Genomic DNA, 21085 nt, shown 5'->3' on the forward strand with positions numbered 1-21085 from the left:
CATTTGTTTGGAGAAAATAATTTTTAGTCACATTTTATTAAAGAAAACCAAGTGTTAATATGGTCACTTAAAAAACAAAGGTAATGTTCACTTTAGTGGGAGATCTTATGTTTTGGTCCCTACAGTCTGGATTGGTATAGGAGAAAGTAGCAGAAAGTGACATTTGTTCTTGCCTGTAAGGTTGTGGTTCTGCTAGGCCCTCTTAAACCAATCCATATGGTTCATTCTAAGAAAAAAATGCAGAAACAAAAACATCAACAAGAGCGAGCACCACAGTCATAGTATAGTATGTGCTCAATGTGTTGAAATAATGTGATTTCACAGATATATCTGCCCTTTTGTTTAAAATGAATATTCTTAAGTATAGAAGACTAAATGACCCAGGGCTTAACAGCCATCTTCATCCAAGTCATCTGTCTTCTCTTGCTGGCAGGAGGGATACCTCTGAAAGTCTGGATTGGCATAGCATGAACTAGCAGAACCATCATTTACAGGTAACAACAAATTTACCTTCCAGACTCAGGACGCGAGGTCCACCTCAGGTTCCTCCCAAACAAGGAAGATCTGCTCCACCACTTCCTGTTCCAGGGCCACTCGTGAGAGCTATCTGGGAGCGACTCGCCTTCCCTGCAAGGTAAGCTGTCATCAGGTCCTGTAGGACATGGCCAAATCCAAATGCTGAGGGATCCCCAATACAAATATGAAAACCTCTACCTGTCTGTAAGAAAATAATGGGGCAGGAAGTCTTACTTTCAGAACTTTAAGAACATTCTCAGATAGTCCATCAGCCTAGATGGCCAGTATTCAGATTCTCAGAGGGCACACACAATGCTTTAGGACAGAAATACAGATTTCCCTCCACAGAGCCGCCAAAGTACTACATTATTTGATAACTACAATCTTTAATATTAGCAGATATATAAGTAAAGGTTAGACCTGAAGTTGCTGCACATAGGTAACTAAGACAGTATCTATCCCCATGGTATGGCAAATGTACAAAAAGCCACCTTTCAAATATCTTAAGATTTACAAGTATAAAATTACTAAGGTTCATCTAGCACAGAAGGATGAAATACTATTTGGCCAAAAGAGAGGAGAAAACATTACAGAAAATTAACTAGAAATAAGTAAGAATTCTACATACTACTTACTGAATTGGCAAGAAGTAGAAATAGGAAAAAAAAAAATCATTGTTCCCACCTTCTCCAGAGTCCACTCACCTTTTAATCTGATATCAGAATCTATTTTTTGAGGTGGTGGTAGTAGAGAAATGGGGAGTTCAAGGAGACTACAAAAGGAAAATGGAATGCTTGGGGTAGAAAATGAAAGATGAGAAAATGCTATGCATGTGTAAAGAAATAAGAAGTGGAGATCACTAATTCGAAAGGTTTTAAACAGTCCATAATTAAATAACAAACCATGTTAAAGCCAAATTATTTCAATATTAGGGAGACCCCAAGTGAGAATCAAAAACCACTTCAGAAAATAAGACAAAAATTAAAACAATACTCAAGATTTTGTCAGGCTTTCTTACTTTTTGCCAATTTTTTTCTTTTAATTAAGCTTTAAAACACAAGACAGGTGATTTTCATTGTATGAGTCCACTAATTTCTGAGAATCTATTTCATAATAGCTAACTCAGATGGAGCATGACAAGTGCTAGAAACTAATTTATTTCTATTATAAAGTTCTGCAGTCTAGGATGAGCACTGGGGATTCACCTTTAGTTATAATGGAGATCGAGTTCTATTATTTTCAATAAAAGTCTTGTGGTACAGATCAAGGATAGGGTAGAAAATACCCCACAAAAAAAACCCAAAAGATAACCTTACTTGAAAAAGATTAATTTACTCATAAACATATAGCTGAGAAAAAGGATCATGAATTTTAACATAAACAATTGCTACTACATATATATAAACAAAAAGATGTTTGTTTTTCTATTCTTAAAATTTAAAAATTTAGGTATGTATTACCAAAAAATACAGATAACTTTATCCCTTCAAAAATGCTAACATTCTGGTTAGGCACAAAAAAGAGAATTAGAATATATCATGTAAGTAATATCAATTATATCTGAGGAGGTAGAATGGAAAAGTATGAGAAAAGCTTTAAAAAGTCATAGCATACATGTGTATGCTATGGTTGTGGTACCAGTGGTACCACAGTGGTACCAGTGATTGAACCCAGGGCCTTGCACCAGTTAGGCAAGTGTTCTACCACTGAGCTATACCCTTAGCCCCCCTTCTTTTCTTCTGGAACTGGGGGTCAAAGCCAGGGATTTGTGAAAGCGAGGCAGACATTTTTGCCACTGAGCTACATCCCAGCCCCACCCTTAGCCCTTTATTTTATTTTGAGGCAGGGTTTTGTTAAGTTGCCTAGGCTGGCTTCCATCTTGTCATCCTCCTGCCTTAAGTCTCCTAAATAACTGGGGTTACAGGCATGTGCCATCATGCTCAGCTTACAATGGAATTCTTTTTGGCATAGAACTATAACTATTTTCAAGGGAGAAACATCGTAGCAATGACAATATCAACAAGCCACGAGAGTATGTAGTTTGGGTACTAAACAGAAAGTATCTTAAGTCTGTAACTATATAACTGAAGGAATATGACTTTAGTTTTTGTATAGTTTCATATACATTTGATAATAGCAAATCCTGGCCTGTGCTGTAACACCTAGGAAAGAAATCTTTCACTTGATTTTATAAGGTGAACAATGAGAAGAAATGCTTCAATTTAAAAGATTATAGGCTTTAAAAAGTTTTAAAAAATTAAGTGATTTAAAGCAAAGTGTTCTGAATATCAGAAATCAAATGATATTGGAGACCTTTTTCACAATTTATAAATATGGATACTGCTTTTGAGAGCCTAACAAACACACAAAAAGACTTTAAAATTATGAAAAGCTGTTTAAAGTCCAAAGCTGAAAAATTACAATCTGGCTACTTAAAAAAGTACTAAGAATCTCTTCATTGAAAAGAGACAGAAGCTGGGCACAGCAGTACACGCCTGTAATCCCAGTCACTTGGAAGGCTAAGTCAGGAGGATTGCAAATTCAAGGCCAGTCTTTGCAACTTAGCAAGACCCTGTCTCAAACAAAACAAAACAACAAAAAAAGCAAAAAGTTACATGGATTAGGTGAATCAGAAGATTTTAAAGATGTTTCTCAGTTTTGTGATCATAAACTTAGGATTAATTAAAAGTGGTTTCGTCACTGGGTGCAGTGGCATACACCTATAATCCCAGCTAAGAAAAGAGGATCGTGATTTCAAAGCCAGCCTCCTCAGCAAAGGCGAGGCGCTAAGCAACTCAGTGAGACCCTCTCTCTAAATAAAATACAAAATGGGGGGGATGTGGCTCAGTGGTTGAATGCCCCTCAGTTCAATCCCTGGTAAACTGCCCCCGCTCCAAAAAAAAAGTGGTTTGGTGGTTTCCAACTTCAGTGACAGCCAAGGAAGGGGTGAGCCAAGGAGCTTTGGCAGTATTCTTCAGTCCTGCCAACCCAATCAGTGCAGTTTCCTCTTATCCTGGCTGTGTTCTGAGGACTGAGTCAGATTTTATTAGGTCCTGTGCTGTAATATGTAATAGTTAAGGATCTGATAGCTAAGTATCTGAAAAACTACCACCTTGTTAAAAATAATATATCAGATATATGGAAACATAGTATTACAGATTCTGATGAAGTAGATACATTAAACAATAATGGGTATCCAATTTCCATTGTAGGTTTTTTAAAAAAAGTCACTACCGTGCTTTCATCAAGAGGACAGTTTTAGATATAGTTTGTCAAAATTTTGTTCCCAGAAGTTTAAAGAAAATGATGGAAAGAATTCCATACTTGAAGGTCTATGATTTCAGTACAATAATACCTAAGTGTAGAAAATAATATCTAATTACAATAATATCTAAGTGTAGAAAAGAAAAAAGGATTTATCCGGTATCCTTACTCCAGAAGAGGAGGTTGGGTTAAGTTAAAGAAGCCAGACATTCAATGCCAATTCCTGCCTTTCCCAACACACATTTTTTTTTATTGGTGCATTATATTTGTACATACTGAAAGATCTGTTACATATTTTTACATGCACACAATATACAATATAACAATATAATTTGACCAATATCACCTTCCAGCACTTCCCAATTCCTGTTTCAATCAGAGCTCTGCTTCCACATTACACATTGGGTGTCTTATTTTATTTTTAAAATTATATTTGAAAAGAATCCCCTGGGAGCAGGGAAAGACTAACCTGCACTGATGTGGTTAAGATGGCAAAGGCTATAAGGAAGATGCCCTAATGATGAACCTATGTTAGAGCAAGTATCAAGAAGACTCTGATGGTACAAGGGAGGGTCTTTGGCTCCCAGCAGCTCCTGATAACAGGTTTTCTAAAGCCAAAGCCACCAACTTCCCTTACAGACAAAGAAAACTATCTTGGGGGTGGACCATGAAGTCAATTCTAAAGGACGAAACTGAGTTTAACATGAGTTCTAATTTCCTGAACTAAATGGTTTCAAATGAAGATCCCAATTAAGATAACAAAGAAAACTCTCAGTATTAAGATACACTGAGGAATTATTAATATAGTTTTCCCAATTGATAAAGGTGAGACTAAAATTTACCTTTGATTACTATCTCCAATTTTACTCCCTTTACTCCTCTCCGTAAGAAACAATTCTCAGTTTAGTATTTATCCTTCCAAAACTTTTTCAATGAAATCTATTTTCTAAACTGTAAAAATAGAGTAGTAGTATCTATCTGACAGGAAAAGAACAGAGGTGAGTTGTAAGACAAATGATGTTTTTTTCTTTTTAGTTCATCAATGTGTTGGGTGGGAAGAGCTAAGATCTATTACAGGAACATAATTTTACACTAAATTCAATTGAAGAAGAAGAAATCCACATATTTCCAGGGGTGTAATTACCTGACCTATAATAGGACATTTTAATCTTAAAAAAGAAAAGTAAAAAACAAAATCAATTTCAAATAGAAGTTTTCTCACAGGAACTTTATATTTTTGGTGGTACTGGGGACTGAATCTAGGGTCTCAGGCATGCTAGGCAAGCACTATACCACTGAGCTACTCTCCCAGACCTTTTGAAATTATACTTTCAGAGAGGGTCTTGCTAAGTTGCTCAGACTGGCCTTGAACTTGTGATCTTCCTGCCTCAACCTTCCAAGTAGCTGGGACTGCAGTTGGTGTATACCACCTAACCAGGCTCAGAAAGAACTTCAATACAGTTTAACTGTTCAAAGATATGTACAGGAACTAAAGTGTGCTTTTGGGACTTTGAAGTGCTATTTAAAAAAAAATCCTGACTACTTACATAAAATGGGCTGACCCATTTATGGTATTAAAACATAAAAAGCGGATCTGAAGATATATGAAGGCCATTTAGAAGGAGAAAACAGGAATCTGGAATGAACTGTAACTGAGAACTCATCTAATTCTGAGCTTCCTAGCACTAGAAAGCAACATTCTAACACAGGAGAGTTATAGATTTGCTATGTAGTTCTCTAAAGCTGCAGGTGCCATGCATGTAATATACTTCACAACTGTGACACTATTATCAACATTACAGCAAAAGAAATTGCCTACTTAACATGAGATATGTATCTAAGATTCCACTTTAGGTTGTTTTTAGAAAGGCAGCATTGCCACTAAGGATTTAACATTTGTAATTTTGACAATAGTAACAAAAAAAACCTTCAGCAAATTAATGAACTGGGCTTTAATTCGTACTTCTACCTTTGAATTAGTATGCTAGATTGTGATCAAAATTCTTTACTGGCCATGAATGACTGGAAAATTCATTTGGATTATGACAACAGGAAACCAAACTTACTTTGGTTCACATGTTATTTAAAACTGGGTTATTTAAAATAAAGCCCTAAATCCACAAAATGTTAAATAAAACTCCATTATTTTATGGATTCCTTTTTCTTTTTATACGTGGATAGAGGTAGAAAGAATCTTTAAATATAAATTAAACTTCTAGACAAGTTAAAATATTGGAGAGAATTCATTACAGATAAATCCAAAGTAAAAAACTTATCATCAGATACATTTTTGACACTAATTCTGAATTACTTCAGATGCTCTGAAAAGAACACCTTTTAAAGGGTCTTTGATGATACACATCACTTATTTTAGCTCACAATGCTACGTTACTAATATTGATTTTACATTTGGAGAACACTGGAAAAAAGATCTTTGAATCACCTACTCAAATCACAAAGATTTAGGTAACATACATGATAGAAGATTTTTGTTAGGTTGAGCCACATGACATTATCAATATGCAATTGTTTTTGATATACAAAGCCTGGTTTTTTATAAATGTATATGTTTAACTCAGTAAGAAAACTGGATGAGACTAGTACTTTTTCCTTGTTTAAAAAGCATTTCAAATTCAAACTATTTTTTTGGGCAGCGCTAGGGATTGAACCCTGGGCCTTGTGCATGCTAGGTCTGCACTCTACCACTAAGTCATACCACTGAGGCCCAAGTTTTCTTTTTTGTGGTGCTAGGGATTGAATCCAGAGGCTTACACATTCTAGAGATGCATTTTTACCACTAGCAATATTCCCAGCCCTCAAATTGCAATTTTTTATAGGAGATTTTATTTGTAAAAGTTATTGAAGTTTTTTTTTAGCTGCTAATAAATGTAGTAGTTAATAAGAGAAGCATTTGAATTTTAAGGTATGAAACAAACATCTTCTAAGGATAAGGCTTAGACACCGCTGTACCTTCACATTTAAAGAAAGACTAAGCATTTTTAAATAAGGTGAGAAATTCCATACTCACATGCTTAAAACAGGTAACTGGAGCTGCTATAAAGCTATTGCTATTGATGTAGTTACCCCAGCTGAAACCTTCCATGGAGACTGCTGAAATAAAATACATTTAGATATAATTCTCAAACCTTTTATTTCTAACAAAGCTGGTGCTGTTAAGGTGCAAATGAAAATAAAATTTATTTATTCCCATTAAAGAAAGTTTTTCTTTTTTCTGTAAAGGTTGAAGAATTTTGTTAAATTACATGAGCTTTAATTTGTATAATAAAGGCCAAGTATCCCTTATGTGAAACACTTAGGACCAGAAGTGTTTTAGATTTCAGAGTTTTCTGAATTTTGAAACATTTGCATAGATGTTACTGGTGCTCAAAATGTTTCAAATTTTAGAGTATTTCCAATTTCAGATTTTCTAAGCAGTTTTTTCCTGGTCAGTTCATTTTCAAATAAACTACAGCTTCTTAAATTTTCTATATGCACTTTCCTATGTTCAGATATGAATACATGACCAGTGTAACTCCACATCATGCACAACCACGAGAATGGGAAGGTATACTCCATGTATGTATAATATGTCAAAATACATTCTTCTGTCATGAATAACTAAAGAGAACAACAAAAAAAGTTTTCTATATGCAACATATACTCTGTGGAAAGTGAAGTGCAAGCTTTCCACTTAGGAAAACAAAGAACAGTTGCGAGAAGTATCCAGGGAAAGAAATGCTGGTAGGGCTGCTTTTGTGTTTTTATGTGTGCTTCATTGAGATATTTACCCAGTATCTGCTACCTAATGCCTTTATTAGATTTTTGTTGTTGTTGTTGTTTGCTTTTTGAGCCAAGTTTTCACTGCATTGCCCAGGCACATCTGTTTAGCTGGGACTACAGGTACTCACCATCACACCTGGCTTTACTCAGGTTTTGAGGTGTCTTACATCTTATCTCCTTGCTTCTGTACCCCTATTAAGAATGTTCTATTAGAAACAGTCCCTACTTAGCCTCCTCTCCCTAATCTCTTTGAAGTCTGCTAATGTCTTCTTTCTTTGCCCATTATTCTCCACAATGCTCCTTATTACCCACCATTGGGAACATAAAATAAACTAAATATAAAATTCAGATTGCCATAAGCACTAGAATTTGTATATACAACTACTCCCCCTAGAATAATTTACTGAAACTACATTCATCATCAGGAAGTCTAGAGTCATAATATGCTAATAGGGAAGAGAAACAGCTTAAATGGAATCCAAAATTAAAATATCATTACTAAACTAGATGAATCAACAGTAAATATTTCACCTATTACATTCACCAATATTACCTGCTTTTGTCTTTGCTTGATTTTGCAAGGTAGCTTGATACTGAGCGTAAGCAGCTAGTTTAGCAACTAAAGGCTGTTTCTGAAGAACTTTTGCTTTCTTTGTTGGAGGCTTACCCTGAAACAAGAAGAGTTAAGTAAATAGGATTCTTTTTCATCATCCCACCACCAAAATTTAACATGATTGCGAACTACTCATTCTGCTTAAGTAAACATTGAGGGTTTAGAAAATTATTGAAGCGGAGGAAAGATACAAGGAATTTTAACATGAGAATTTTTTTTTGGAGTTCTGCTACAATGTAAATATCTAATATGGGTAGCAGACCTGGCATAGACTAAAATAGCAATATGCAAATTAATATGTTAATAAAAAATTATATCCCATAAAATGTTAAAATATAGGCTGTGGATACTTGATTTCTTCTTATAGTAGAAAGAACCAGTGGTTATTCACTCATGCAGGCTGCCAAGCATTGCTATTTATATGGTAAGAGAAGATAATTTAATGTTCAAAAGAGCAAGTGACTGACGTTTATACCTTTAGTGCTAATGCAAAAGATCAATGACAAAATGATCATGGCCAAATTCACAGTGTGACACACTGCCATCCATTTGGGTACAGACCACTGTTCAGGATCTTTAGGTACTGTCTATCTGAAATATAGAAATACATCTAAGTGATGTATTTCCTTAATTTGGGGGACTTAAATAACCCTTTCAGTGCTATGTAATGATCACAATAAGCAAAACGAACAAAAATGTGACCATCCAGTGAAAGATATTAAAAAATCATTTCCGTAATGCCTTTAAAATGCTGTATATGATACAACAGTTAGGAGATAGCTCAGTCGGTAGAGTGCTTGACTTGCAAGCGCAAGGCGCTGGGTTCGATCCCCAGCACCGCAAAAAAAAAAAACAAAAACAAAAACAAAAAACAAACAAACAAAAAAAAACTTAGATAGTCAAGATTCCATCCATTTAACAAATGATGATCTTCCTTCCATTCTATAAATGTTTTCAAAAAGGTTAGGTGGATTAACCAAGAAAATGCTTGGTCAAGGTAGCAAATGTGTAATAATGAAAAGTACAATGCTGTCCTTGGCTAGTATGTGCAAGGCCCTGGGTTTGATATCCAGGACCACATACACACACACACAAACATTTAAAAAAAAAAAAAAAAAAAAAGGCAAAAATGCAGGAAAATAAAACCAGAGAGTAAACTATTTCCCCTAAAATGTTAAAAGACTCTACTTTGTTATTAACTCAAAAGGAAACAATGGGGGAAAAAGAAAATTGATTCATTTTTTGTATGTTTGTATATACAAAGGTATTTCTTTACACTTACTTGAAAAAGCGTTAAGTACTGCCAATTCACTTACACAATTTACAGTTTGTTTTAGACAGGACATCTTGTCCATTTAAAATAGTTAATTTTATAAAACTATGGAGTTTATAAATTTCCTAAAATATGTGGGACACAACATGGTAACTGGCTACTTGGGTAGAGGTAGAGTGCAATGAATCACAATCAAAGGACAGATAAATGGTGAAAGTCATAGAAATAACAGATATATAAAGAATAAGAAGGTTTCTGTACCGTTACCTGAAGTCTGGCCAAAATGCTTGCCTTCTTGGAGTTTGACGAATAACTTCTTGAACAGGAAACACTGCAGAAACGTTTTGTTTTAGAGTAAAAAGCATCTCGCACGCCAACCATCCCACACATCTCGCAGGTGGCTAATTAACAAAATGAAAACATTCGTGTTGATTTAATTATATAATAATTAATAATTACTCAACTATCTAAAAGTTTTTATTTAAAAATTGTCTTAAGGGCTGGGGAGATAGCTCAGTCAGTAGAGTGCTTACCTTGCAAGCACAAGGCCCTGGGTTCGATCCCCAGTACCACAAAAAAAAAAAGTCTTAAAAGCTGTGGATGTGGCTCAGTGGTAAAGGACTAGGTATTTCATATACATTACATATTCCAAGTTTTTGAAAGGATTACAAAGTAAATATAAAAGAAGCACAATGCAACTGAGAATTACCATGCATTGCAGCTTAAGTTTTTAAAATACTGTAAAGGTTGAAATCTAAATAGAGCTAACATTGGAAAAATCCTAATGGCAATATGAGGATTATTTTCAAGCTATGCTCAGGGGACATGAAGGAAGTGATAGATGCAAAGTTTGAGGCAGGTGCTCTATTATTAACCAGTAATGGCTGGAAACAGTGTGACGTTTAAGAACTGTTTCATTAACAGACAATAAATACCCTGAAAAGTAGAATTAGGAAAACAAGGTTCATAAGAACTGAAGTTCAAAAAAGCTAAACAGGAAATAATAGCAAACAACTGAGGTAATGTTTCCACCACTCAAACAGTAAACTACAGGAACATGTAGGGTACTGGTGATTCCATAAATGGGGGCGGGGAAATGGGAAATCTGAGTTACTCTACAATCTACTGAAATCATGAAAAAAAGTGCCAGATTAGAGATGAATACAGGGTGTCTAATGGTAGAAAAACCTAGCCAATTTCTAATTATAAAAATTCTAGAACTGATTGTTAAAAACGTTCATGACCACTTAGATTAGAAAAAAAATTGTGATCTCAATGGATCATAAATGAATCCTTGCCAAGAATACGAGTCAAAGTAGAACTCCCTCGAGTAGGGCCCAAGGTTCATCAGGACAGAGATCTTAATCTGTGCTGTTCATTTCTACCTCTAGTAATTAAAGCAGACTCTAGTATATATGAAGTATCAAAAATAAACCTTTTCTTCTGCAATGAGATTACCAACTGGTATGCTATAAACAAACCATGGCAAGACTATGTATTAACAGGCATTAGTATATTTGATAAAATCTCTCTCATAGTTTTGTCAACCATGACTGAGAACAGCAGGAGTAGAAAACACCTAGGCACATCTTTTTTTTTTTTTTTTTTTTGCTAGGTGAGTACTCTACTGCAAACTACAATCCCAGCTCTCCCTAGGTAGGTTTCAACTGGTAGGATGATCATGTCTAGTGGGTCTTGATAAAAGATGTGAAACTTTTTGTAATGGTCTGCAAGACCCTGTACCAGGCCCTGGGCTGTAAAATTTTTAATCAAAAGACCAGAACATGATCAACAGGGTAGAGTTATCAAATCTGGAAGACTGGGTGACACAGCATTCATTATTAGCAGAACTGTTAAAGTTGCTTTAACTAAATTTCTAAGACTTGAAATTACTAAGAAAAGATTTCAAAGAGATTCAAAGTCCTATACTTTTGGGTTAAAGAAATTAACTACAAAAGCATTAAGATCAATGCAAACTGGTTTAGTTTATGTGGTAAAGAATAAAAACCAAATCAAAACCCAGTTATTTGAAGTTCAGTATTATAATATTATATAATTCAGTGTCCTAAAAAAGGCTATCTTCTGCCCTAATCACGTAGGGTGACCAAATATATGCTTGGGGTGTTTTGTGGGATGCAGGACTTTCAATGGCTAAAAACAGGACAGTCCCAGGAAAAGAGGAGCAGTCACCCTTTTGCCAAACAATCTGAAAATTCCCAGAGGAAACTGACCCATATACTGATGAATTAAATCACTATGATACTATAAGAAATGGCTGAAACAACTATGTGCCATCTAGACATGCCATCTAGACAATCTAGATTAATCTAGATTAGAATTATTCTGTGTAGCTTTACTTTTAAAAATTCCACCATCTTCACAATGTCAATCCTCAACACTGTACTATTTATTTATTTATTTTTTTGGTACTGGTGATTGAACCCAGGGCCTTGTACATGTTCCTATTATGTACCTGCTCCCCAGTCCCTTGTATAATTTGTTTATTTTTTTGGTACTGGGGATTGAACCCAGGGCAATTTATCACTGAGTTACTTCTTTGGTCCTTTGGACCTTGGTGAGAGTCTCACCAAGTTGCTCAGCACCTTACTAAGGTGCCCAGGATGGCCTTGAATTTGCGATCTTCTTGCATCAGCCTTCTGAGCATCTGCTGATTACAGGCATGTACTACCATGCCTGCCTTCTTATGTAGTTTTATAAGCAAATTTAAAATCAAATGACAAAAATCAGACCAGAATACTTTTAGTTCAATATGAAGACCACTCTAGTAATTAGAGATATTAAAAGAAAGAAACTGCTTTCTGAGTCAAAGTACCTTATCAGAAAGATCCAAAACAGAAGACTTAGAAGGAACTGTCAGAAGAAGGCTCTACCTTGAATATCTCTTTCAAATCTGTAAGTCTATGATCCTTCACATTTTGTTATGTAGGGACTTATTATCTACTGAATTTATGTCCATATTAAGTTTCTCAATAGGCTTTTGCTTTTAATTTTGTTCCACTTGCCTTCCACTAGGAGGAGAAAGTAAAAATAAAAGAGACTGAACACAGACTCAGTGCCCTATCTGGAACTATGATTCAGGTTCTGTCTCTTCATATAGTGTTTCAAAATTCTAAGGAAACGAAATGAGGGAAAAATAAGATGAAAACACACCCTTGAATATAAAGTTGCACAACAGGTGAAAGCTATAAATACTCACCCATGCCAGATTTGCCGTCTGGGTACGTGTACACTTGTCCATTGTTTTTGATAATCGGGAGATTGGAAGGTAAAGGAGCAACTTCTTCTTCACTCTCCTCAGAGCTGGAGCTGCTACTTGTGTCCTCACTGCAGCTATCATAACCGTCGAACATCCCGAATGAGTCTCTTCTTTTCCTTTGGGATTGTGAAGAATGTTCTGTCTTAAAGTACAGGAAACCAATGATAAGAGTACTCATTGATATCCCCTGAAAGCCCTCTGCACACATTTTGGTAAATGAGATTTGATGAAATCTATCCCTGAGAAGTGATAATTTTATTTTATAATGAAAAGCTTAATACATGTCAAAAAGGAGTCCTCCACTTCTATGAGACATAAAGCAATCATTATCAGTTACTGATAAGATTAATAATTACAATGATGAAGAGTGAATGTGAATCAGAAGACTACCATGTAACTCAAGTTTTATCTTAAACTAGACATGTTAATTTTCTATATAAAATAGATTAGACTGGACGATTTCTTTTTAAAAAACTGCAGTGAACCACATAGATTTCTTAATTTGCCTTTCATCTCTAAAATTATAAACTTTGATACCAATTTATAGCATCCAGAAACTATAGATGCTTTAAAAAAAATCACTGTTAAGAGTTTTGAAAGGATGAATGGAGAATTTAGACTTTTAGAGACAATTTTAAGGTATTAACTATTTCAAAAATTATTGGAGATAACACTTCTACCTATATAACTCTATTCTATTTTTTAAAACATAAAACATTGGTTTTCAAAAGCCCAATCCAATTATCCCAAACATTATTTCTTCTTCAAATAGAACAAAGACACTTTATCATTTTTAATGAATGCTAGCCATGTCTTTTCCAAAAGATATCCCCTCATTCAAATCATGAAAAACAAACAAAAACTGAAATAATGCTACTCCACTCCCCGATAAAAATACCACTACTTCAAGTGTGATAAGAAAGTCAAAATAAAATAGAAAACAATGCAGAGGAAAAAATGATGCTTCTCTGAAATGACAGAATCAAACCATCATTAATGATGCAGAGAGCTATTAACCAGAGAGGGAAACTGAAGACTCTTTAGGGTTTGGCATCTATTCTTATTCTTTTGCTTCAGTTAATGTGTGTGTGTGTGTGTGTGATCTTAAACTTTCTTTACAATTTCTTTTCTGGGTAGTCCAAATTCTTTCTGGTATTCCATGGCCAATAACAAAGCTAAAATCACATGCATTGAGATGGGAATCTGATTTTCATTCATATTAGGTGTAATTATGAGAGCAACAAACACAATGGATATATTATACCCCCAAAGAATATCGACTTTTAAGAACTCCCCTTGGGAAGGCTCTTCACTTCACATGTTCCAATAATTTTGTCACAACCACCAACCCATTCTTAGTACTCTTCTTTTAGAACTCTCTTTTAGAAAAATCCATTTTTGGGGGGGGGGGGGGTCACTTTAGAATTACTCCTCTTTTCCCCACAAGTTTCCCTAGCATGATCATCCAAGTTATACAGATTTGGTTCTGAACAACTTTTAGGTACTTTTGTGAATGAATGTATTGTCAAAAAAAAAAAAAAAAAAAAAAAAAAAAATCTGCTTTGCTACCATCAGATTTAAAAAGAATAAATCAGGCTCTAAGGGCAATTCCAAAGGAAAAGTTCTAACATTTTATAATAAGGTGGTAAATAATGGGAAAATCCTTATTTAGATGTAGTGTGGTACAATGAACACAGAATTCTGATACACCTGCCATTTATTGCCTGAGAACATGAGCAAGTTAGGAGTTTCTTCTTATACTCATTCAAGATCCAATAACTTTATCAAACATGTGCATCTCACAGGAACGGAAGGTAAAGCAAATGGTGTACAGAGAAGGCAAGATCCAAGGTTCTCGGGCTGGAGTTATAGCTCAGTTGGTAGAGTTGCTTGCCTCGCATGCAGAAGGTCCTGGGTTCAATCCCCAGCACCACAAAAAAAAAAAAAAAAAAAAATCCCAAGGTTCTAAAAAAGGTTTAGCTACCCAAGCAAAATCGTATGATAATACAATAACTGACACAGGGGTTGTCAGTTGAGATTCAGTGGCAACAAATGGTCTCACTGAGGTAAGACTCCCAGAACAACAAAACAAAAACAGCAATCTTTTGAATATATGCAGTTCCATACTCTTGGCATATTAAAAAGGCCAACATGGCTAATGCCTAAAGAGCAGTGTAGGAGATGAGATCAGAAATGGATATAGTGGCCAGGTCAGGTAAAGAGTACTTTTTTTGGGGTAAGGGGAAGACATTATGAACTATTTGCTATAGTTTCTGGTATGTGCTTAACATACATGGGTTAGGCTCTTCTAATAAATTCATACAAGCCCACCTTCATGAGGAGGTGACCTTTCACACTCCATATGGCCTTTTAAAATCACTAGTTTTCATAGAAGCTTGTCTACTATATAGCCAAATTAGTAGCTACTGCATGTTTATTGACCCCTAAATGTCAATCTAGAATATCTTCTAACCCTACTGAGTTGAAATTTTAGGGGATCAATGATACAAACATTTTAAGTTGCATTATAGGCTGTTATCATTTTAAGAAGTAGTATAGTTGATGGTAAGGTGTGGTGTTACATGCCTATAATCCCAGCAGGGAAGCTAAAGCAATTTAGCAAGACAATAAAAAAGGGTTGTGATGTGGCTCAGAGATTAAGTTGTCCTGGGTTCAATTCCCAGTGATCCCCCTGCTCTCCAAAATAGTATAATTAAATACTTTTAGAAATTTTTCATACTTCAATGTCTTCTGGAGCCTTGAATGCTTATGAACATTATTTTTATCAAAGAGGGAGAGGGTAGTATGCAGTCTTTTCCAACTTATCTTGAAGGACTAATATTCTAGAGGAATGTTCTCTGAACTTTTCAGCACACATGGAAAAGATCATCTATATGATGCCTGTAGATGTACTCAGACTAAAACTTCTGGCTGCCCCAAGTATTATAGGGATGAGTATCTTCTTTTTTTTGCAATCCTGGGGACTGAGCCCTGAGCCTTGTGCAGGCTGGGCAAGTGCTCCACCACTGAGCTACACCCCCAGCACCAGGGATGAGCATCTTGACATACTCATCATCCATGTCAAACCTATTGGGAAGCTGTAGTCTATTTAGGGAGTGTTATTCTCTAAATGTTTTTCTTACATTAAGATAAAACATTATTAGATCATACATATAATAATTGGTTTTCCCTTTACAAAACTTAGCATTTATTTACCATGGTGAAACTTAGATGTCCAAAACCCCTGAGGGAGGTTACAACTTCAATGAAAGAGTGGGTGGGAAAAAAACATGAGTACACGGGAAGAGGACCCATAAAGGAGTCTTTTTTGTGCATGCTCTTGGTGGAAAGCTTCCCTGGGATTTTGTAATCACAGGCCTGCCCTCCTAAGTAAGTCTGAGGTTGTAATTTACCCTCCCCACTATGGTCAAGAAATCCCCAGGGCAAGAAATTCAAGTAGATGCAGGCTACTACTGCACCTTGACTTCAAGCAGAAGTAACAATGACCTACAATTCAGACTTTTCAGCATTCCCAGATTTTATCAAATACGAATGCATAAATATCAAACATATGATAATCTACCATGAGCAAGCATCAGTGGAAATAGATTAAGACTGCCAAATACTTCAGGCACTGCAAACTGCCAGAAATAGAATACAAAATAACTATACATATTCTGTTTTTTTTTTTTTTAAAGTATTATTGAAAAATGAGCAAAGGATAAAAAAGTCAATAGATTAGGCATAGTTAAATAGAGAAATGAAGGATAAAAGTTAACAAAGCACCAAACACAGGAAAATGGAAAATAAGAGGATAGAATGTAAATATCTAATAAGAATTCCTTATTCTCTTAAAAAATTTAAATTTATTTTAATTGATACAAGAATAAGAGAATTGTACATATTTAAGGTACTATGCAGTAACACATGTACACATTGCAATCAGATTAAACATATCTCCTCAAACATTGATAGTTTCTTTAAGGCAAAACATTCAAAATCCTTTCTTCTAGCCTGATGCGTGGCACATACCTGTAATCCCAGGAGGAGGATCACAAGTTCAGGCTGGATTTGGCAATTTACCCAGATTTTTCAAAATAAGAAAACAAAAAGGGCTGGAGATACAGCTTGGTGGTAGAGCATCCCCCGCACTGGGTTTATTTCCTAGTACTTAAAAAAGAAAGAAAGAAAAAAAAAGTCCTTCCTAGGTTTTTGAAATACACAAAACATAATCACTAGATACAGTTTACATCTGACTGTAATGTAGTCCCCATTGATTAACTTTTCCCCACTCCCCTCTAAGAATTCTTAAAGCACAGAATATGGATAACAGAGAAAGAAATGTTGAATGAGATACTGGTTGAGCATTTTGCAGAAATGAGAATAGGAGTTCATGGAAGATCTATCAAGCATATTAAACACAACAAAAAGGTACCTATACCTAAACTAATCATAGCAAAACTAAACAGCACCAGAGAGAAGACTTAAAAAAAATCAACCAATCATCACAGTAGTCAACTAGCACAACTCAGGCATACCCAATCTAATCAGCTGCTTTCTACCTAATCACTCAGAGTGCCCAGTCAGGTAAGGACCACTGATCATTTAACCAAAGCCTAAGAATGTGAATTAGGGACCAGAACAAATCAATAGAAATAGAAGTAGTGTATGGACCAAAAGAAAACTTCAAAAAATGTAACTTATTCTTCCAAGATATAAGAATAAGATACTATAAAAGAACAAGATAGATCTTGGAACTTAAAAACAGAAGAGGCAAAACAATAAATCCAACAGATGGATGATAAGGTAAAAAAAAAATATATTAAAAAAAATTCATGTGTATATGAGGCAAGAAGCTGGACAACGAGAGTGAGAGAGAAAATAATTTTCCAATATTATGAACAAAAGAAGTGACATCACTACTTAAAAGGACAATAAGAATATTAGTAATAATCTTATGCCAATAAATACAACAACTTGTGTGAATGAACAAATTTTTTTAAAAGAGACAAAATCCAATGTCATTCATTAAGAAATGGAACAATCCTGTACTGGTTAAAGAAAATAAATTTGTAGTTAAAAATCTCACAAAGAAAACTTCAGGCCCAAATAGCTTTACTAGGGAATACTACCTAAGAAATAACTGATTTTACTCCAACTCTTCTGGAGACCTGAAGGTGGTGAAATAGCTTCCAATTAGGCCAGCATTCCTTTGATTCCCCCAAACAGATAAAGCCATTACAAGAAAGCTATTGGATAGATTCCACACTAATATAGGATGCACACATTCTTACATAAATTATAGCAAACTGAGCCAAACAACACATAAAAATAAAAATTTGACCAAGTAGATTTATTCTAGGAATGCAAAACTAGTTCAACATTTGAAACTCAGTAAACTTAGCATATTAAAACACTGAAAAAAAGAAGACATAGTTATCCTAAAATGAAAAAAGAAAAAGTGACAAAATTCAACACTGATTCCTGTTAAGAACCCTCAGGAAATCAGGAACAGAAAACTTTCTCACCTGATAAAGATAACAAAAAAACCTTAAACCTACCATTACACTTAAGGGTGAAGGCTGGATACTTTTCTTCTAACTGGAATAAGACTTGGAATATTCAAAGAAACACCAAACTCAAGGAATGAAACAATCCAATTAAAAAAAAAATACATCAAGCAAGAGATCTAAATAGACAATTCAAATAAGATACACAGATGACAATTAAGGACAGGAGAAGATGGGTAACATTTTTGTTCAGTAGGAAAATACGAATTAAAACCATGAAATACTGTTACACATCAATGCCATGGCTTTAAAAAAAATTATGGCTACAGAACTGTTACACACTGCAGATGGGAATGTAAAATGGTATAAGCAATTTGGAAAATGGTTTCTTAAAAAGTTAAACATATACCACTCGCCTCCCATTCTACTCCTGTACATAAGAAAAATGAAAGTATATGTCTATACAAAGACATACAATGAACTAAAGAGTCCAAATTGGAAGCAGTCTAAATATCTATCAAGTAAATGAATAAATGAATTGTAGTACATCATTATAATAATTCTATTATGCTTACTCAGCAACAAAAATGAACTGACAGATAAAACCTCAAAATAAGCTGAGTGAAAGAAAAGGAGTATATACTACATGATTCCTTTTATATAAAATTCTAGAAAATGTGAATAGTGTGTTGTGATAGAAAGTAGATCAGTAGTTATTAGGGTACAGGGTAAGGATGAAAAGGAGGTATGGAGGAGAAGAAGGAAAATTTTGGAGGTGATGAGGCATGCTCATTATCTAGATTGTGGTGGTAGTTCATGAGTATATACCTATGTCAAAAGTTATCAAATTGGGCTGGGGATGTGGTTCAGAGGTAGAGCATTTGCCTAAAGCCCAAGGACCTGAATTTGATTCCCAGCACAATAAAAACAAAACAAAAATAATCCTCTCAAAAAACTTATGAATTGTATACTTATTTTACTTCAATAAATCTGTTTTAAAAAGTCTATTAGCTGGTCAAAGTTATCAACCAATTATAATGGTAGGATAAAGGTATTTTTAGATGTGCCACATGTCCAAGAAACTTAGCTGTAACATTTGTGTTTTCTTGGCAAATTTCCAGAAGATGTGTTTCACTGTACATCAAAGTAATGGAGAAAGAGCAAGATGACTGACGTAGGAACTAAATTATCCAACCCAGGACAGAGGTAAAGAAAATTTCTAAGGCAATGATAAAGAGAAGTCCTAGGATTACAGCTCTACAGCAGGCCTGGAATTAAAGTGCATTAGAGGAGGAGGAGGAGGATGACAACTTTGGAAAAATATCAGTTTTTATGTTTGTTGGAGCATTTGAAAAAATGGTGATACTCCTAACACTGACCAAATGAAAATATGAGCCAGGTGCAGTGGTGCATGCTTGTAATTCCAGCAGCCTGGGAGGCTGACGCAGGAGGATCTCAGGTTCAAAGTCAGCCTCAGCAACTTAGCAATACTCTAGCTAGGAAACTTAGTGAGGCCCTGTCTCGAAATAAAACATACGAAGGGTTAAGGGATGTTAAGCACCCCTGGGTTCAATCACTAGAACAACAACAACAACAACAACAACAAAGACAACAATTAACTAGGAAAAAGAATTGTACTAGAAAGATACTAGTGACTGGGTGAGCAGCAGAACAGATAGTATACTAGCTACATACTATGTAAATACAAGCAATTTAAAGAAAACTTGTAATATATGGCAATAAAAGGATAAGCGTGAAAAGATTCCTTATTTTCAAATGAGATTAAGAAAAAGCAAGTTTTTTGATCAATTTGAATATCAGCTGCGTCATACGCTTTTATTTTTCATAAAACTTATTTGTATCATGTCCTTTTGACCTTAAGAAGGTAATAATAGGCTTTTACCATAAAGCAGTGAGCTTTTTATGTATCATTTATTTGTAACTTACAGAAGTTCCAACGATACAAACAACTTGATATCATTAACCTGATCAATCGTAAGCACTGGGTTCCATTTACTTTTTTCTATACACAACTTTTCTCCCTTCAGCCATTCGTGAAGAGTTTACATGCTTCAAGTCCACTTATGTCTAAATCAGGGCTGGAAGCATAGCTAAGGGTTTCTCAACCTTATAACTGGCAATTTGGGTCAGGTAACTTAGTCTGTGCATTGTATTAATTACATTTAGTACTATTTCTGGTGTAATATTCCCCCATCCACCCAGTGACAACTGTAAATGCCTTCAGGTGCTGCCATATGTCCCCTGGGACGTAAAACTACCCTGGTTGGGCACTACTGCCTTACAATTTCAATGTGCCTTTCCTAATAATGACATCCTCTTACATAGCAGCTCAGTCATCATCTCCAAGAAATTAAAATTAACCTACCATTCACATTCTATCAAGTGACTCAATTTATGGGTTTTTGCCCTCTAGTTCAGGGTCAAATATTCCATTTGTCATGTCTCTTTAAGTTTGAATCTAGAAGGATACATTTTGTCTGTCTTAACACTTAACATGTTTAAGAATGTAGTCCCTTCCCTCAAAAAGGCTATTTTTCAGAAGTCAGAAAAAACTTCAGGTTCAAATATCCACTTCTACTATTATTCTTATGTTAGTATGATGCATTTGTTGTAAATAATGAACTAACATCGACTTATTAACCAGTCTACACTACATTCATATGTCTTTTATTTTTACCTAATGTTCTTTTTGTTTCAAGATTCCACATTATAGTTGCCATAAGTCTTCATGCCTAAGTTGTCATAAAGCTCCTTTTGATTGTGGGATTCCTGTCTGCTTTGGAAGATCTTGGCAATTGAAGAGTACTGCTTAGGGAATTTGTTGAACACTT

The 21085-nt window shown here is 35.0% G+C and overlaps 1 protein-coding gene across 15 annotated transcripts in view; it reads right to left on the reverse strand.

The window, feature by feature from the left end:
• Window positions 1–21085, reverse strand: part of MBTD1 (mbt domain containing 1) — a 59454-nt gene that overhangs the window by 24669 nt on the left and 13700 nt on the right. For 9 of the 15 annotated variants that reach the window (XR_013762860.1, XR_013762861.1, XR_013762862.1 and 6 more), the window contains 4 exons: window positions 12664–12865; window positions 9708–9847; window positions 8114–8228; window positions 6809–6891 (listed from right to left, as the gene is read on the reverse strand). Coding sequence is in view for 12 of the 15 variants with exons in the window: in XM_079134023.1 (XP_078990149.1) it covers window positions 6809–6891; window positions 8114–8228; window positions 9708–9847; window positions 12664–12817 (492 nt within the window). In the remaining 3 variants the exon portion in view is untranslated. Of the gene's footprint in view, window positions 1–6808; window positions 6892–8113; window positions 8229–8648; window positions 8765–9707; window positions 9849–12663; window positions 12866–21085 lie in introns of those variants that run through there. The other 6 variants (XM_079134026.1, XM_079134018.1, XM_079134021.1 and 3 more) reach the window with 5 other exon arrangements.

This window comes from Sciurus vulgaris, assembly GCF_902686455.1.
Source record: "Sciurus vulgaris genome assembly, chromosome: 3".
NCBI lineage: Eukaryota > Metazoa > Chordata > Mammalia > Rodentia > Sciuridae > Sciurus > Sciurus vulgaris.